The 16812-nt window shown below is 36.3% G+C and overlaps 2 protein-coding genes, 1 long non-coding RNA gene and 1 pseudogene across 3 annotated transcripts; all 4 read left to right on the top strand.

Moving 5' to 3' along the window:
• The first annotated feature begins 625 nt into the window (after positions 1-625).
• On the top strand, positions 626-2400 carry LOC114544775 (annotated as a pseudogene).
• Positions 2401-10426: 8026 nt separating this feature from the next.
• On the top strand, positions 10427-13145 carry LOC114544776. Its single transcript, XM_028563305.1, has 2 exons — positions 10427-10626; positions 11444-13145. The coding sequence occupies exon 2, from the start codon at positions 11461-11463 to the stop codon at positions 12262-12264; it is 804 nt and encodes a 267-aa protein (XP_028419106.1). The 5' UTR covers positions 10427-10626; positions 11444-11460; the 3' UTR covers positions 12265-13145.
• Positions 13146-14127: 982 nt separating this feature from the next.
• On the top strand, positions 14128-14676 carry LOC114544778. The gene is made up of 3 exons (XR_003690564.1): positions 14128-14284; positions 14360-14419; positions 14636-14676. It is a non-coding gene; the product is annotated as an uncharacterized LOC114544778 (long non-coding RNA).
• Positions 14677-14832: 156 nt separating this feature from the next.
• Positions 14833-16745, top strand: LOC114544777 (serine/arginine-rich splicing factor 4-like). The gene is made up of 6 exons (XM_028563306.1): positions 14833-14848; positions 14955-15152; positions 15340-15651; positions 15863-16035; positions 16378-16442; positions 16544-16745. Exons 1-6 carry the CDS (start codon positions 14833-14835, stop codon positions 16644-16646), a joined length of 867 nt encoding a protein of 288 aa, XP_028419107.1. The 3' UTR covers positions 16647-16745.
• Positions 16746-16812: the final 67 nt, after the last annotated feature.

Raw genomic sequence — 16812 nt, 5'->3', positions numbered from 1 at the left:
AAAAGACCTCTTTTCTATGGCAAATATCTCGCTTCAGGTAAAGCGCTTTTTGTGAATATATACATCAAAAGTGATATAGGATAAAGGTAATATACATACTTTTTCAGCTCGGGTGGATGGGCCTTGCTCATCGCGATACAATTTAGATTAAGTTTATAAAATTTTCTTTCAAATTGTCAAATATTACCAGAGAAGAACTCATCAACATTCGAACGTCGCGGCCTTTGTGCGCCAGCGCTACTTAGGTCATCTGTGTGGTGATACGTCATGTCATGTGAAGGTATGTTGCATCAAAAATCCTGGAAATCATGGCTTATTTTACTCGGAAAAAAAGTATTCAAGCATTTTCAAGGCCGTTATTTATCGTCAAATCTATGGAACTAATGTGCAACAAGATGTTCGTATGGTTAGAACAATGATCGAGTCTAGCAGAAAATTTGAAAAAGTCAGTGAAATTGATTCAAAGGCACCAATTGTATATATTGGTGAACGACTGTATACCAACTACTACAGAACTTCCATTGATTTAACGCATGTGAAAAGAAGGCCAAGGATTGTCTACAATGTACGAAACACCCAACGCACTCAGCAACGAGATTAAGACAGAAGAAATGCTAGTTTACGAATGTCCAATCGAACAGGAGACATTTTGCAAACTTCAAGGAACGTTCTACGTTCATGGTCCGTATTCCGTCGGGGTAACGGCGACAATTACTTGAAAGTTTTCGACTTCAACACTGGAGAAAGTTTGAAGCAAATTTATTTATACCCAGTCGAAAATTCAAGTATTTGCACTGGGAGACAGACCTTGAGAGGCTTGTGGTGCAAGTCTACTCTATTACCACAAGGAAGTAGTGCGCATGTCACGCAGCGTACTCCACCACAGTCGGACCCAGTCTTGTTATACATTGCTATTTTTACCATGACTCCACTAGAGTTCATATGCATGCTACCAATATCTCAAAAGATCTTTGGTAAGGGCATTTGCAATGCTGTGGTTCGTGATGGTATGCTAGTGGTAATGTATCAAAGGCAAAAACTCCAATTTTTCAGTCTGGAAGATATCCTGAAGAACCATACATGCCATTGAAGGTGGGCGAGCAGATACAACCTGGAAACAATTTGTGTTTGCCTGAAATAGATGACCAATTTGCTGGCGGTATTGTTGGGATGCTCCACTTGGGTTACCGGTTAATGTTTCACTGTTTGAGAAACCACCTGTGCTACTTGAGGTGAAAAGCAGTGATCATGAATTAAGTTTTGGTGGATTTCCATGGCATTATGTGTCAAACATTAATTATGTATTTCAAGTTCATTCAGTCAGAGATCATACTTTGGCAGAGAATGGTATCCTCAACATTGATGATGCCATATTTTGGTACAGAAAGGCATTTTTCATCCAGATATGCGGACGGGTATTATTCATAGCACCACCATATCTTCGGTGAGTACACTGGAATATAATTGCGATTTTTTGCAAGGAGTAAGAAGCATTAGAAATTATAATAATATTAATGAATCGATTTACTGGGTGGGTGTAAGGTGCTGAACACCCCCTCTGGTCCAGGGAGTGAAGGAGGGGTACAAATTTGGGTGTCAACCAAGTTGTAGGTTTTAGGGTATTTGGAAGTTTAAGTTTTCTTTGATAATCTGTGTGTAGCACATTATGGTCCCATTTTTGTAATTTTTTGAATAAGTATACATTCTAATATCTTTGAATAGCTGGCATTTGTACCCAACCTATATGCTTGCAAACTGGTCTGCACCTCTCCCTCTACAAAATTTGGATCCATCCCTGACTATATATTGTGTTTTAATTTAGATGTATAAAGTTAAGGCGTTTAAACTCCTCTGACAGAAACTCAGCAGTCAAAGCAGAAGAGCAGTTTACCCTCAACTTCTCCCAGAAACCAAAACGTCCACCATTGTCCAAACTAAATCTGGGCGAAAAATTAAGAATTTGTTTAAGGGTGACCTGAAATATCTGGAGATGGAGATTGTTCAAGATTTTGACTATGATTATGAGCTGATCTGCTGGTGGTTCTTTACCTTAACTTACAAAGCAAGGAGAGGGTGTTGTTGGTTTCTATGACAATCAAACAGGACGACACATACAGGAAGTAGGTGTTGAAGATATTGAGGAGGATTACGAGCACACAGTTGCAATAAACAGAGATGTATTGATTGTTTTGTCTCGAAAGAAACAAAACTTCAGATGTTTGGTTTATGTTCTGAATACAACCTAAGTATTCAAGATGTTTTGTAAAAATGCTCTGTTGGTGAAAGTTTAATAATGGTTGCATTTAGAAGTTCCAGTTGATCTTTTGAGAATAGCCAAATCTTCAGAAAATGGTAGGAGTTAATTTATTGTTGGTTTTAGTAATTGCCAATCAGTGTTCAAGTATTTTCCATTATAAATATATGCTGCCATTTTCTGTGGATTTGCCAAATTTATTTATATCTATTTATATTGATTTTGTAAGTTATTAATAGATAAATCACATGATCTATCGCCTTCTGTGATACATCATGTAATATAAAATAAACCAAACATTGTTCCACCCATGTGACCACCCGTGGCCTGCCGTGCACTGGGCATGACCAGAAATTCAAGACATCAATTCTGAGCATTGCTCAATCCATCCAAAGAATCTTTACGTCTCTCGCACCTCCAGTAAGCCGATTCTTCTTTTTTCTTATCCAAAACATAGACATAACCTTCGAAAAGCAGTTGCGATTTCCCCGCGAAGTTTGAATGTATTCCATGATACTAGAATAAAATGTGCTTCAATTGTTGCCTTTATATAGGTTAAAAAACACATTCCAAAGAGATGAGTCATCCGCTACACAAACAAATTTTCGTTATGGTTATGCACCGCCAATGACCGTTAATGACCCAAGCATTTGACAAACAACGTGGGTGTTCACAATGAAAGTATCGCAATTTTCGGCAAATGGTCTGTTCGGCAAAATGTCTTTTCTGTGTCCGTTCGACCATAGGAACCCCAATAAATATTGTTGAAAGAAAAAGTAAATAGTCCAGTTACGTTGCTAGTTCAGTGACGTCAGTGATCGCGAAGCATAGTTGCCTATTGCATTTTCAAAGTTGGGATTTGTTCAAATTTTCAATGTCATAGTGCATTACATTATTAGTTCAAATAAACAATTCGCTACTGCGCTGCCATTCATTCACCAAAAAACGATATTTTCGATCCCGTGTTTGGGCGAGTACAAAGTACTTCCGCGAACATTTTCACCATAATAAGTTTCACAATAATATGTTTATATTTGTTTCATTTTGTAATATCCGGTACATTTTGTATATTTGCTGTGTTAGTTTACTAAAATGGTAATAAGCTTTTAAAAAATAAGCCGTTGACTAGCGTATTCCGGCATTTCTAATTTTTAATGTAAAATCCAAGGCTAATTTCTTTCCTGAATTGTGTGGCTGCATTTTTGTTTCGAAGTACGATGAATATTATCCGGGTCTCGTATTTCACTGCACAGGACAATACAGCAAAACTTATGCAATTGAAAATAATTTGAAATTTCTATTAGTCGTGTGGTACACATTTTCAGAAACCCAAAGAAAGTTCGTTTTACCAGAAACCCTTTGCAAATGTTTTATTACTAACAATATCGATTTAACTTTCATTTTCGCATTTATTTTTGCTTTTTAAATTTTAAATTCCACCCCTAATCAGACAGCTGAAATATTCATTTTAGCTAATCACGTAGCTCCATTTTATGGAAAGTAATGCTTATTTTTAAGCCTGACTGATTAGTGATTACATACCGAAATTATACCACATATTTTGGTGTATATACAAAAATATTTTTTAACATATAAGATTTTTGTCTTATTACTAAGATCTGATTCTGTGTTTCACAACATACCATAGGCAGCCCAATAGCGATGGTTTTATTTGAAATAAAAGTGCACTAAAATATTGAAAATTAGAACAAAGCTTTCCGTATTTTGATTCAATTGAAACATGTATCATTTATTCATGCTAACTAAAATCCTGACATCCTGTGTATTACGCAACGGGCGACTCGCGTGCCTGACAGTGTTCAGGCAATGTAGGCATTTATAGTATATATATATCCTAAGGTAGGCAACTTCAATCCCGATATCGACATGGACACATGCAAACAATCCAAAAATACTTCAATTTATCCCTAAAACTAAGCTAAAATAACAACAGAAATGAAATCTACGATAATTTTACCACATACTGCTATATTTTTAATATTGAAAACAAATTATGGAAGCGAGAAAAATGCGAAAAGCTTTTAATATTTTACTCATTTTTTGAATGGGACGATGCTGGACCCGCGCTGTTGACTTTTGAGAACGTTTGAAAATGACGAATACGTAATCTGATTGGCTGTCTGAAAACCGTCAAATTTGCATACCGGGGGGATAGCACTCGGAGTCGGCAAGAAAATGCAAGCGCGGGAAAAATCTAATTTTTATGCCAGTCTGAAATTACGGCCCCTTTAAAAATGTTTTTTATTAAATTATAAAGGTAATTTTGAAGGATATTGTCTGGAGGTGTATTTAATATGTGATTATTTACGCAGCGTTTGTAAAAAAGCGTAAAAAATGTAGCTCGGTTATAAGAAATATCTCGGACGTACGTATACAGTAAGTATATTAGTTTATAAAAACCTATAATTTGCGTCGTGTTGCCTATGGTCTTGCTTTCAAAACAAAATTATATACCTTTAAATATCTCGCGATGAACAGGCAACAATTTAAACTACAAGCTACAATTATGGGGAAGGAGAAGACCAACGACAAAGTATACTGTCTCAACTCTGATTTTATATTTGGTAAGTAATTTTTATGTAATGTTATATAAACATATTTGCAGTTAGATATTTAGAAGAATACAATCCATAATTGTTTGGTTAAAAAGTACTTTCCTATCAGGGCTAACGTATATAAGAACATAATAAAATTATAGCATAATTGTCTAATAAACACAATTTGGGTTGAATTACTCAGATACAGTCCCTTATATGGCTTAAAATACTTTCTCACCAGGAATTATACGCATATAAAAAAGCAAGTCTTCCTTTTTACGATTACCACACTCATGGGAAAGGGAAAGCTTAAAAATCTATACTTTTACCAAAACATAACGGCAGTAAATCTATGCTATTGCTATACACAGTAGAATCATGATTGTATAGGTGTATTAAACTTGAACTGTATTAAAAAAACTCACCAATAGACATATTACGACTTCTTTAAACGCTCTCAACCAAACTCTTTTAGTCTTTTCTTTGCCAGCATACATCATGTTTATAAGAGTCCATGCGTATTAATGTTGATTTCACGACCATACATTTAATATTATGCAGGAATAGTTGACGTGCGGCTTTTCACAAAGGGACCGAAAACAAAAATCTTTGCTAAAGTACTCGTCCAGAAAACGCCATTTGAGTTGATCCATCAATTTTCTACCAATAGAATATTGCTAAAGGTTTCAGATGACACACAAGTAGGCAATTTCGTCAAGCAGGCAATCCATGAATCTGCAATAAATAAGGAAATCGAAAAAAGAACGGCTGAAAAACCACATGAGCAATCGTCGATAAAAACATGAATAAACAAGATCGTAATGCCGAAGAAAACTAAATTTTTGTTCATTCATACCTTGCCAGCATTCCTGTAGTTTTTTTTCATAATTTGAGCCCAGATCACTACGAAAAATGCATGAAAATGCACGATTTTTCGCTCATCGAACACTTTGCTGTTTGCCAAAAACGTGTCTGTAATTTTGATGGCGAAAACCGGTCTGACCGGTTATATTCAAGTCAAATGACGTAACAAGTGCTGGGGGAGGGTCACGTGCCAGAATGTTATAGTATACAGTTAATACAGCTAGAATGTTATAATATATATAATACACAAACGCGACCTTGTTGGAAGGTTATCGAAATAATTGAAATACTTATAACTGTTTATTAAGTTTGCATGCATCCAATTTTAACAAAATACACACATTATACTGATTATAGGAATAAACTGGTGTCATGCATGAAAATCAAATATATAGTTCACACCCCTCACTTAGTCTTAGTTCATCTTAGTTGTTGTAGTTTATGTGAAATGATGAAAGTTCTAAGTAGAGCTCTTTTTAGGATGCTTGGCAATTATGAGTACTGCGAAGGTTCTCAATATCCGTTAGAAATGATTCATTCTGACATATCCAACGCTAATTTTAATGTCAATCCAAAGACGGTGGGAGTAGTTATTAAAGATATTTGGAAAGAGAAGGTTAAAAAGAATCACCTCAAACAGTTCGGGTCCTTCGCGATACATGCACTTACGAAAGCGTGAAATAATAAATTCTGACACCGTTGTGATCACCAAATTTGACGAAGATATTATACAACGAATCGAAGCACTAGTATCAACGAGGAATGAAGATTGGGTGGTTGACAGAAAGTGTTTGGAAGAAGATGTTTTACTTTTGAGAAGGTGTTTGAAGAACAACGACATTAGCGTTGAGGTCAGCGTTTGACCTCGGAAATAGCAATTACGTTATCTCCACAGTCCATCACATTGAGCACTTGTGGTAAGGTTGTTCCCCTTAAGGTTGTCGAGCACACAGATGAAATTACCGTGTCACTTTTCACAATCGAAAATGCTCTCCGTCTGGTTGAATGCTCCAAGACATGTTTAGGTAAGCTATATCCAATGGTGATTTTGATTCCATGGTTGTGCCAGTTTCGGGATCAAAGGTTGTTACAACTTCGTCGTCATCAGGAAACGAGGACCGACTTGTTTCTCTCTCGTGCTCTCTAATTACCTGCCAGAATCAAACGTCTGTTTAAACTGTCAGTACGTTTATACATTGTTTCGCCGGAGAAATAACAAGAGGAAATGTAAAAGCAACGCACAAATTCCACATAAACAAGTGCAATACTCGCTACCTGGAGAGAGAAGGGCTTCAAATGAAGATCACCAGCGAAAGGAAAAGGAGAAAAAATGATGTACGAAGGAAACGAGCAGCAGCAAGTTCTGCAAGCGACTTAGCAGCAAGTTTCTACTTGTTGTTTCCAACAATGCTCCATATCTGGTGGACAGCATTCTTATCAGCAACAGATTGGAATATTTTCACAAGGTCTGCGTTGTCATTCTCGTTTTTTAACCGAATTAACTCGTCATCCTTCCTTCTCGTTTCTCTCGTAATCATTTTTCTCCTTTTCCTTTCGCTGGTGATCTTCATTTGAAGCCCTTCTCTCTCCAGGTAGCGAGTATTGCACTTGTTATGTGGAATTTGTGCGTTGCTTTTACATTTCCTCTTGTTATTTCTCCGGCGAAACAATGTATAAACGTACTGACAGTTTAAACAAGACGTTTGTCTGGCAGGTAATTAGAGAGCACGAGAGAGAAACAATCGGTCCTCGTTTCCTGATGGACGACGAAGTTGTAACAACCTTTGATCCCGAAACTGGCACAACCATGGAATCAAAATCACCATTGGATATAGCTTTACCTAAAACATGTCTTGGAGCATTTCAACCAGACGGAGAGCATTTCGATTGTGAAAAGGACACGGTAATTTCATCTGTGTGCTCGACAACCTTAAGGGGAAAACCTTACCACAAGTGCTCAATGTGATGGACTGTGGAGATACGTAATTGCTATTTCCGAGGTCAAACGCTGACCCTCAACGCTAATGTCGTTGTTCTTCAAACACCTTCTCAAAAGTAAAACATCTTCTTCCAAACACTTTCTGTCAACCACCCAATCTTCATTCCTCGTTGATACTAGTGCTTCGATTCGTTGTATATCTCTTCGTCAAATTTGGTGATCACAACGGTGTCAGAATTATTATTTCACGCTTTCGTAAGTGCATGTATCGCGAAGGACCCGAACTGTTTGAGGTGATTCTTTTAACCTTCTCTTTCCAAATATCTTTAATAACTACTCCCACCGTCTTGGATTGACATTAAAATTAGCGTTGGATATGTCAGAATGAATCATTCTAACGGATATTGAGAACCTTCGCAGTACTCATAATTGCCAAGCATCCTAAAAAGAGCTCTACTTAGAAACTTTCATCATTTCACATAAACTACAACAACTAAGATGAACTAAGACTAAGTGAGGGGTGTGAACTATATATTTTGATTTTTCATGCATGACACCAGTTATTCCTATAATCAGTATAATGTGTGTATTTTGTTAAATTGGATGCATGCAAACTTAATAAACAGTTATAAGTATTTCAATTATTTCGATAACCTTCCAACAAGGTCGCGTTTGTGTATTATATATATATAACATTCTAGCTGTATTAACTGTATACTATAACATTCTGGCACGTGACCCTCCCCAGCACTTGTTACGTCATTTGACTTGAATATAACCGGTCAGACCGTTTTCGCCATCAAATTACAGACACGTTTTGGCAAACAGCAAAGTGTTCGATGAGCGAAAATCGTGCTTTCATGCATTTTTCGTAGTGATCTGGGGCTCAAATTATGAAAAAAACTACAGAATGCTGGCAAGGTATGAATGAACAAAAAAATTTAGTTTTCTTCGGCATTACGATCTTGTTTATTCATGTTTTTATCGACGATTGCTCATGTGGTTTTCAGCCGTTCTTTTTTCGATTTCCTTATTTATTGCAGATTCATGGATTGCCTGCTTGACGAAATTGCCTACTTGTGTGTCATCTGAAACCTTTAGCAATATTCTATTGGTAGAAAATTGATGGATCAACTCAAATGGCGTTTTTCTGGACGAGTACTTAGCAAAGATTTTGTTTTCGGTCCCTTTGTGAAAAGCCGCACGTCAACTATCCTGCATAATATTAAATGTATGGTCGTGAAATCAACATTAATACGCATGGACTCTTATAAACATGATGTAGCTGGCAAAGAAAAGACTAAAGAGAGTTTGGTTGAGAGCGTTTAAAGAAGTCGTAATATGTCTATTGGTGAGTTTTTTTAATACAGTTCAAGTTTAATACACCTATACAATTCATGTTCTACTGTGTATAGCAATAGCATAGATTTACTGCCGTTATGTTATTGGTAAAAGTATAGATTTTTAAGCTTTCCCTTTCCCATGAGTGTGGTAATCGTAAAAAGGAAGACTTGCTTTTTTTATATGCGTATAATTCCTGGTGAGAAAGTATTTTAAGCCATATAAGGGACTGTATCTGAGTAATTCAACCCAAATGTGTTATTAGACAATTATGCTATAATTTTATTATGTTTCTTTATATACGTTAGCCCTGATAGGAAAGTACTTTTTAACCAAACAATTATGGATTGTATTTCTTAAATATCTAACTGCAAAATGTTTATATAACATTACTAAAAATTACTTACCAATATAAAATCAGAGTTGAGACAGTATACTTTGTCGTTGGTCTTCTCCTTCCCATATTGTAGCTTTGTAGTTTAAATTGTTGCCTGTTCATCGCGAGATATTTAAAGGTATATCATTTTGTTTTGAAAGCAGACCATAGGCAACACGACGCAAATTATAAGGTTTTTATAAACTAAATATACTTACTGTATACGTTACGTCCGAGATATTTCTTATAACCGAGCTACATTTTTTACGCTTTTTACAAACGCTGCGTAATAATCACATATTAAATACACCTCCAGACAATATCCTTCAAAATTACCTTTATAATTTAATAAAAAACATTTTAAAGGGCCGTAATTTCAGACTGGCATAAAAATTAGATTTTTCCCGCGCTTGCATTTTCTGCCGACTCCGAGTGCTATCCCCCCGGTATGCAAATTTGACGGTTTTCAGACAGCCAATCAGATTACGTATTCGTCATTTTCAAACGTTCTCAAAAGTCAACAGCGCGGGTCCAGCATCGTCCCATTCAAAAAATGAGTAAAATATTAAAAGCTTTTCGCATTTTTCTCGCTTCCATAATTTGTTTTCAATATTAAAATATAGCCAGATGTGGTAAATTATCGTAGATTTCATTTCTGTTGTTATTTTAGCTTAGTTTTAGGGATAAATTGAAGTATTTTTGGATTGTTTGCATGTGTCCCATGTCGATATCGGGATTGAAGTTGCCTACCTAGGAATATATATACTATATAATGCCTACATTGCCTGAACACTGTCAGGCACGCGAGTCGCCCGTTGCGTAATACACAGGATGTCAGGATTTTAGTTAGCATGAATAAATGATACATGTTTCAATTGAATCAAATACGGAAAGCTTTGTTCTAATTTTCAATATTTTAGTGCACTTTTATTTCAAATAAAACCATCGCTATTGGGCTGCCTATGGTGCCCTTATAACTTATAGGCTTATAGATTATGCAAAGCAGAAATATCCCTTTATCTACTTATTTGGTATCTAATACCTTATATGGTGCACGGCCACGCGTAAGCCTGGCGCGAGTCGGAAGCGGCACAAACAATTTCAATCAAAGCGTTTTGTGTTGCGGCGTGTTTACTGTTTACAAATTTCAATTTTCAAGTGCTTTTTAATAAGTGATTTGGGCCTGAGGGTTTATATTTTATTGATTTGTTCGGGGGATAATTGAATTGGTGTCGTGGTAGTTGAATTGGTGTCGTGGTAATTGAATTGGATCATTGGATTATCAAACAAACAGGTTGGTGTCATTATTGTTTATAGTGTTTTGTTCGATCCAAGAAAATAATAAAAATAGCGCAAGAAATATCTTATAAGGCCATACTGGTCGCGCGGGAATACCTGTAGTTTTAATAAATAATAAAGGTGATCTTGGATAAATTTCCTTATTCATAATTTCATATCCTTATTTAAATACTGTTGGCGGACAACGGCATCCATTGAAAGCTTACCGGCAACACTTCGTCTCGCAAATTGCAATCCGTCCCATATCTTAGGAATCCTTTCATTTAATGTGTTACTTCTTAGTATTTCTTGATGCTAAGTGTTTTTTATGGTTATTTCGTATAAACTTATTGTGTGTAAACAAATAACACACCTGAAATTTATTGTATGAAATACGACATTTGGCAGTGACTTGTATTATATCCTACCCTTTGTGCCATAAGCTAAACTGCTAAAACTGCTTGCCCTTATATACAGCAGTGGTAAACTGTTGTTTCATACGTGTGTATAAGAAATTGTCCTTGGATATATATTGGGACAAATAATGTCGAGTCACATATCAATGAGAGATATTTTCTGTTTAATTTATAATTCAATTTTTCCATAGTCTTCTCTGAGAGTGCATCAGGCCTGTAGTTTATGTGAAATTGGTGTAGTAATGGGTTTTCTCAAGATCCCCATCCTTGTACTATCCTTGCCCAGCAGGAATTAACCATTGAACAGTGGAAGGGTATTATAGGCATGCTTCCCTGTATATTTTAGATACTGTGTAAGTATATGTAACATAATGGGAGTATGTTCTACAATAGAAACAACCATTTTGAATATTGTAGGACCTTGAATCTATGATATGGCTTATTGGCGTAGTTACAGAAAGTTCTCTGCTGAAGCAATTGCTCTTGCAGCGTCTGACAATGAAGAAGACAATCCTGAATCTTTAAGTCATACAAATGATCTTTTGCAAAACAGTTGTAGTGATGAGTCATCAAATTATAGTGATACAGATAATCCTGAACTGATATATAGCTCTGAATCAAACTCTGATACCGATTTTTCAGAAAATGAGCATGAAGGAAATTTACCTCCTAATGATCCTTCACTCCCAAATACTAATGATCCATCACTCCCATCAGAAACATTGAGAGGGAAGCTTGCAACCTGGGCAACAAAAAACAAATGCCAACGTACTGCTGTAAATGAGCTACTTCAAATTCTTCGAGGGCAGGGACTTTGCCTTCCGAAAGACAGTCGCACCCTTTTGCAAACCCCTCGTGAAGTAATTACTTTATCTAAGTGTGGCGGGCAATATGTATACCTGGGGATTGAAGCTGGCATAACTGATATTCTTTCGAAAAATGCATCTTTAATAGAAAAGCACACCACAGTTGATTTGATGATCAATGTGGATGGGCTGCCATTGTTTAAATCTTCCACTTCCCAGTTCTGGCCTATTTTAGGTTATTTCAATAAGGTTGAAGTCTTTATTATTGCACTCTTTTATGGTAATTCTAAACCAAGTTCTGTGGATGATTATCTTGATGATTTAATCGAAGAGCTTGATAAGTTAAAAATTCATGGTGTAAATTTTGAAGGAAGGCAACTTGCCTTTAATCTGAGGTGTTTTTGTTGTGATGCTCCTGCAAGTGTTTTTTAAAAGGTATAGTTGGTCACACGGGCTACTTCTCTTGTGAGCGGTGTAAAATTAAGGGGTCATGGAATGGCAGAGTTGTGTTTAATGATGATGATGTTTTTGCACCAAGGACTGATGTTGAATTTTCGAATTTTAGTTATCATCACCACCAAAAAAGTGCTTCCTCCCTAGCTTCACATGGTGTTTCATGCATTAAGCAGTTTCCACTTGACTATATGCACCTTGTATGTTTAGGTGTTACTCGGCGCTTGCTCACTTTCCTTAAAAATGGGCCAAAAATTTGCAAGCTGTCTTCCAGACATATACTGCAAATATCCGAGAGCTTGATGTTGTTACATGGAAACATGCCAAGTGAATTTGCAAGACAACCAAGGTCGTTGGTTGAACTTGATCGCTGGAAAGCTACTGAGTTTCGCCAGTTTCTTCTTTATACTGGGCCTGTTGTGTTAAGAGGCATTTTACCAGATAGACTATACCAGCACTTTCTTTCTCTGTCTATTGCTATTTCCATAATGCTTGACATGAATACTGCCAAGCGAACCTCGTATCTGCAGTATGCAAGAGAGTTAATAACTAATTTTGTGAGTAACTGCAAATCTCTGTATGGTGATACCTTTGTGGTGTACAATGTACACAACCTTCTGCATTTGCCTGATGATGTTGACTATTTCCATTCTTCATTAAATGAAATATCATGCTTTCCCTTCGAGAACTTTATGCAACAGTTGAAGCGACTTGTTCGAAGTCCCCTATTGCCCAGGTTGTTAAAAGACTAGCAGAACTGAAGCACTCTGTGCAAAAACACCAATGTGATTGGCGCTACACTCATATCTCTACCAAATTGAAGGATAGCTGTTTTATGCTGAAGGACAACACTTATGTTTTTGTTGGACTGCGGAGATCAGGGTGAAAGATTTGTCTGTGAGGTAGTATCAGAACGATCGACTCAGAGCTTCTTCCATATCCCAGCTGATTCGAAACTATTTAACATAGTGTATATTGATAACTCGTCACGAAAAGGAAAAAGACGCCTTGTTGAAAAATGCGAAATTCTACAAAAGCTGTTTGCCTTCCATACCGGTCAGGATTTGTCATTTTCCCAATGCATCACGAGGTTGAAAGATACCGATAGTCCTAACCCTACTCCAGGTAAATTAATGCAGTAGACGTGTAATTATAACATATCACGTGATTATGTAATTGCCATATAAGTGGATTCCCCAGCTTGGCCTATACTGCAAAATTTTTATTTTTGATGAAAAAGTACATTGCGTTTGACTTAATACTGTTATATCAAAAAACCTTAAGGTTTAGGATCCCACAGAACTATAATGTAAAGTAGGTGTTCATGTTGTTGGTATAGCTTTATGATAAAAGACTCCCAATTTACGGGTCAAAACATTTCTTTTCTGTTAAAGCTTGTCATATACTGCACATGTACACAGAATAGTCTGTCTCTATAATCAAAAGTCAGTAGGTCATATACTTATTTTTTTTCTCTTTTAAGAATGTGGGTAAGAGCTGTTTGGCAGGAGGGAAAAAAGCAACACGAAGGCGTTGTTCCAGATGTGTGGATTCAGAACAACAATGTAAGATGGCCATCTGGATTGAATGTAATTAAACCTCATGCTGAAAGACAAACACCGTGTGCAGACTGGAAAACCTTTCCACTTATTAAAATAAATGTACCGCAGGTCAGTAATTTTATTATTGATATAAACTATTTTCCTAAATTTCCATTCCTAATGACGATAATGTGGATATTACTTCATGAAAAAAGAAACAAGTGGGCGGTATTATAATAACCAAACAAATAACGTTGCAGCAACAGAGTCATGCATATATGCATTTCAAGGCACGTATTTCCAGTTGTTCTCTATTTAATTTGTATTTTTGTAAACCAGATGAAAAACAAGTTTGTGAAAGGTACGATTTTACGACCACTGCCGAAGTAAGTGATGGTGATGAGGATCATGAAGTATATAGGAAAGAGAATTTAATTCTAAGGAAAAGAGTCGAAAAGGTTAGCAATTACAACATACATCTTTGTATAAGTATTTTTGTATTTGGCGTACTTATTCTTTCTTGTATTTTGCAGGAAAACAAATCGTGTATTCGTCAGACAATAATTCTGATAGTGACGGTGGAAATGCTAACTGTATGTATCAGAGTCAAAATCTAATCCATCGAGTATACTTTGTCCTTAATTATTATATTCTATTTTTTTCGCTCTACAGTATGCGTAATAATGTAGTGTTGCACTTGTATGAAACTTTTACTAGTTTTAGTAACAATAATTTGCCGAAGGCGAGGTGATTATCGCTTTCAATAATCACCTTTGTACTTATACTAATGAGGCTTATTTACTTGTCAGCTATTTCAGATTTCCCACCTCCACCAAAGAAATTTATTTCAAGCAACGAACGATTCGAGCATCCATTTCACGTCGATGATTCCAAGAACACCACTGTCAAGATCGAGAAGCCCTCTTCGAGAAAAACCGAATAGCAGTAACAGACCACGGAACAAACAACACAATGAGCTTGTCAAATGAACAAACGTAAGCTAATCATGGCATTTAACTTTTGTAAAAAATAGATACTCTAGAGATCTTCATTTAATATACTACAGATTTTAGAACCAAATTTTCTTTTAAAATCTTATTTCTACTACTTTGTTTCTACTAATTTTAGACTTCTCTTCATCATCATCCAAACACATTCTGCATCGAACTGCAAAAGAAAGTCAAGACCCAGAATGCGTTCGAGATCGAAAACAAGATCAAGGACGAGGTCCAAACCTTCTCAGTCAGAGGAACAAATTTATCTGGAAGAAAAAGACCCCAGAATACCTTAGATCCAACGATGGACCATTACTTTCAGGAGCTGCAGGTAAAGCAGTAATGATGTCATGATTGTATGCCGAGGCATTAAAACTTACTTCGTTTGCTCTTGGTATTTATTTACGTGACAATCAATATTTTCGTTTAAAGTTTAGAGCACTATTCTTAAGCCTTATTCCCCGGACAAAACGCCTCTTACGCAGCCTGCTAAAAAGCTTGTTTCCTGTGCTTTTCAGATATTCTGGCATCAATATTCCCTGATGCAACAAGAAGATCACGATCAAAAACCAAGTCTAGATCACGATCAAAAACAAGATCTAGATCGACTTCCCGATCAGAAAGAAATGACAGAACGAGATCACGATCGACGACAAGGTCAAGATCCAGAACGAGATCCAGATCAAGGTCCAGACCTTCTCTGTCAGCACCAGGGGTAAGAAGGGAAAGTTTGGCTGAAAATACTATCCCAGAAAAACAGCATGAGCGAAGTTTTGGTATTGAAAACACCGTTGCTAGGAGTAACAGTGGATTCCCCATATCAGAAGCAAGTAAGTACACATGCTGTAAAATATGATCACCCTAGTCCTCTTGCCAAGTTGCCAAACGTGTATAGCTATTCCATGGACTATATATCCCCATTTTTGGGCATTGAAGAGATTTAAATTAGAAACTGCTAGAACATGTCTTCACCTGTGAAAATCGTTTGAGTTTTGTTGCATTGTTGTTGAGTTTTGTTGCATTGTTTTTTTCAACACATAGAATTTCAAAGGAGAGTTTTGCAGCTATTAACCGAAATTCGTAACTCGGTTGCCCAAGTGGGAAAAAGATGTTCTCCTGCCAATTCTGCAGTTCATATCGATCAGGCAACGAGCTTGGAGGAACTGATCGCATTAGAAAGCAGCCTTGCTGATAAAGACACCAGAGATGTATTGGTAAGAATAATCTAAAAGCTGTGTATGAATTGTTGACTGGTCAATGTAGTTAACTAAATATAAAACTGACAACAATGATGGAAGAGCTTATCAATAATTACGGAAAAATATCTTTGTCTTTGACAATCCTCCATTCTTGTGGTCGTTTATATAGTCCTAATATACTTCTCTTATTGAAGATTTGTATTAAATTTACTATGCCAGAACTCGACTTCTGCTTACTGTAAAAATGAGTCCAAAAATTAATACTATTTCTCTAATTAGTCATGCGTTTTAATAAATCGTTATCAATTCGACATGTTTAGCCATGACATGCCTGACCAATTGACCATTGTTTTTCAGTTATCACGAATCATTGATATCGGAGGACTGAACGTCAGAGAGAATGTCCGCAATGTAATGCACAGGTATTAACCATAGATGTATGACTACCCAGAGTGTGCTACACTGCTAACTAGTATAATGTAGATTGAAAGTCTCTGTTCTCAACATTTTCAATATTTTTTAGATTGATGAATAATGAAGTTATGGCATCAATGAACATGAAGGGAAAGGGTTCGAAATATGCGTTTGGGTCTACCAAAGTATTTCAAGCTGTTGTAGGTATGTGAAACTGTTCTCTTTGTGGTGTATGTTTCTGCAATATATATATACCGCATTCGTAAGAATTTTTCAAGTAAACGTTTGCTGTTTTGTTGTATCTACTTCATTTCATATTAATAATTAGTGATTACTGATTTGCTTGCTTATCAAAAGAAATTAACATGACATGAATTA

This window comes from Dendronephthya gigantea, unplaced genomic scaffold (genome assembly GCF_004324835.1).
Source record: "Dendronephthya gigantea isolate DGI-Jeju-01 unplaced genomic scaffold, DenGig_1.0 000936F, whole genome shotgun sequence".
In the NCBI taxonomy this organism is placed as follows: Eukaryota; Metazoa; Cnidaria; class Anthozoa; order Malacalcyonacea; family Nephtheidae; genus Dendronephthya; species Dendronephthya gigantea.
The sequence above is the reverse complement of the archived record's forward strand: the minus strand, read 5'-3'. Positions and strand labels throughout refer to the sequence as shown.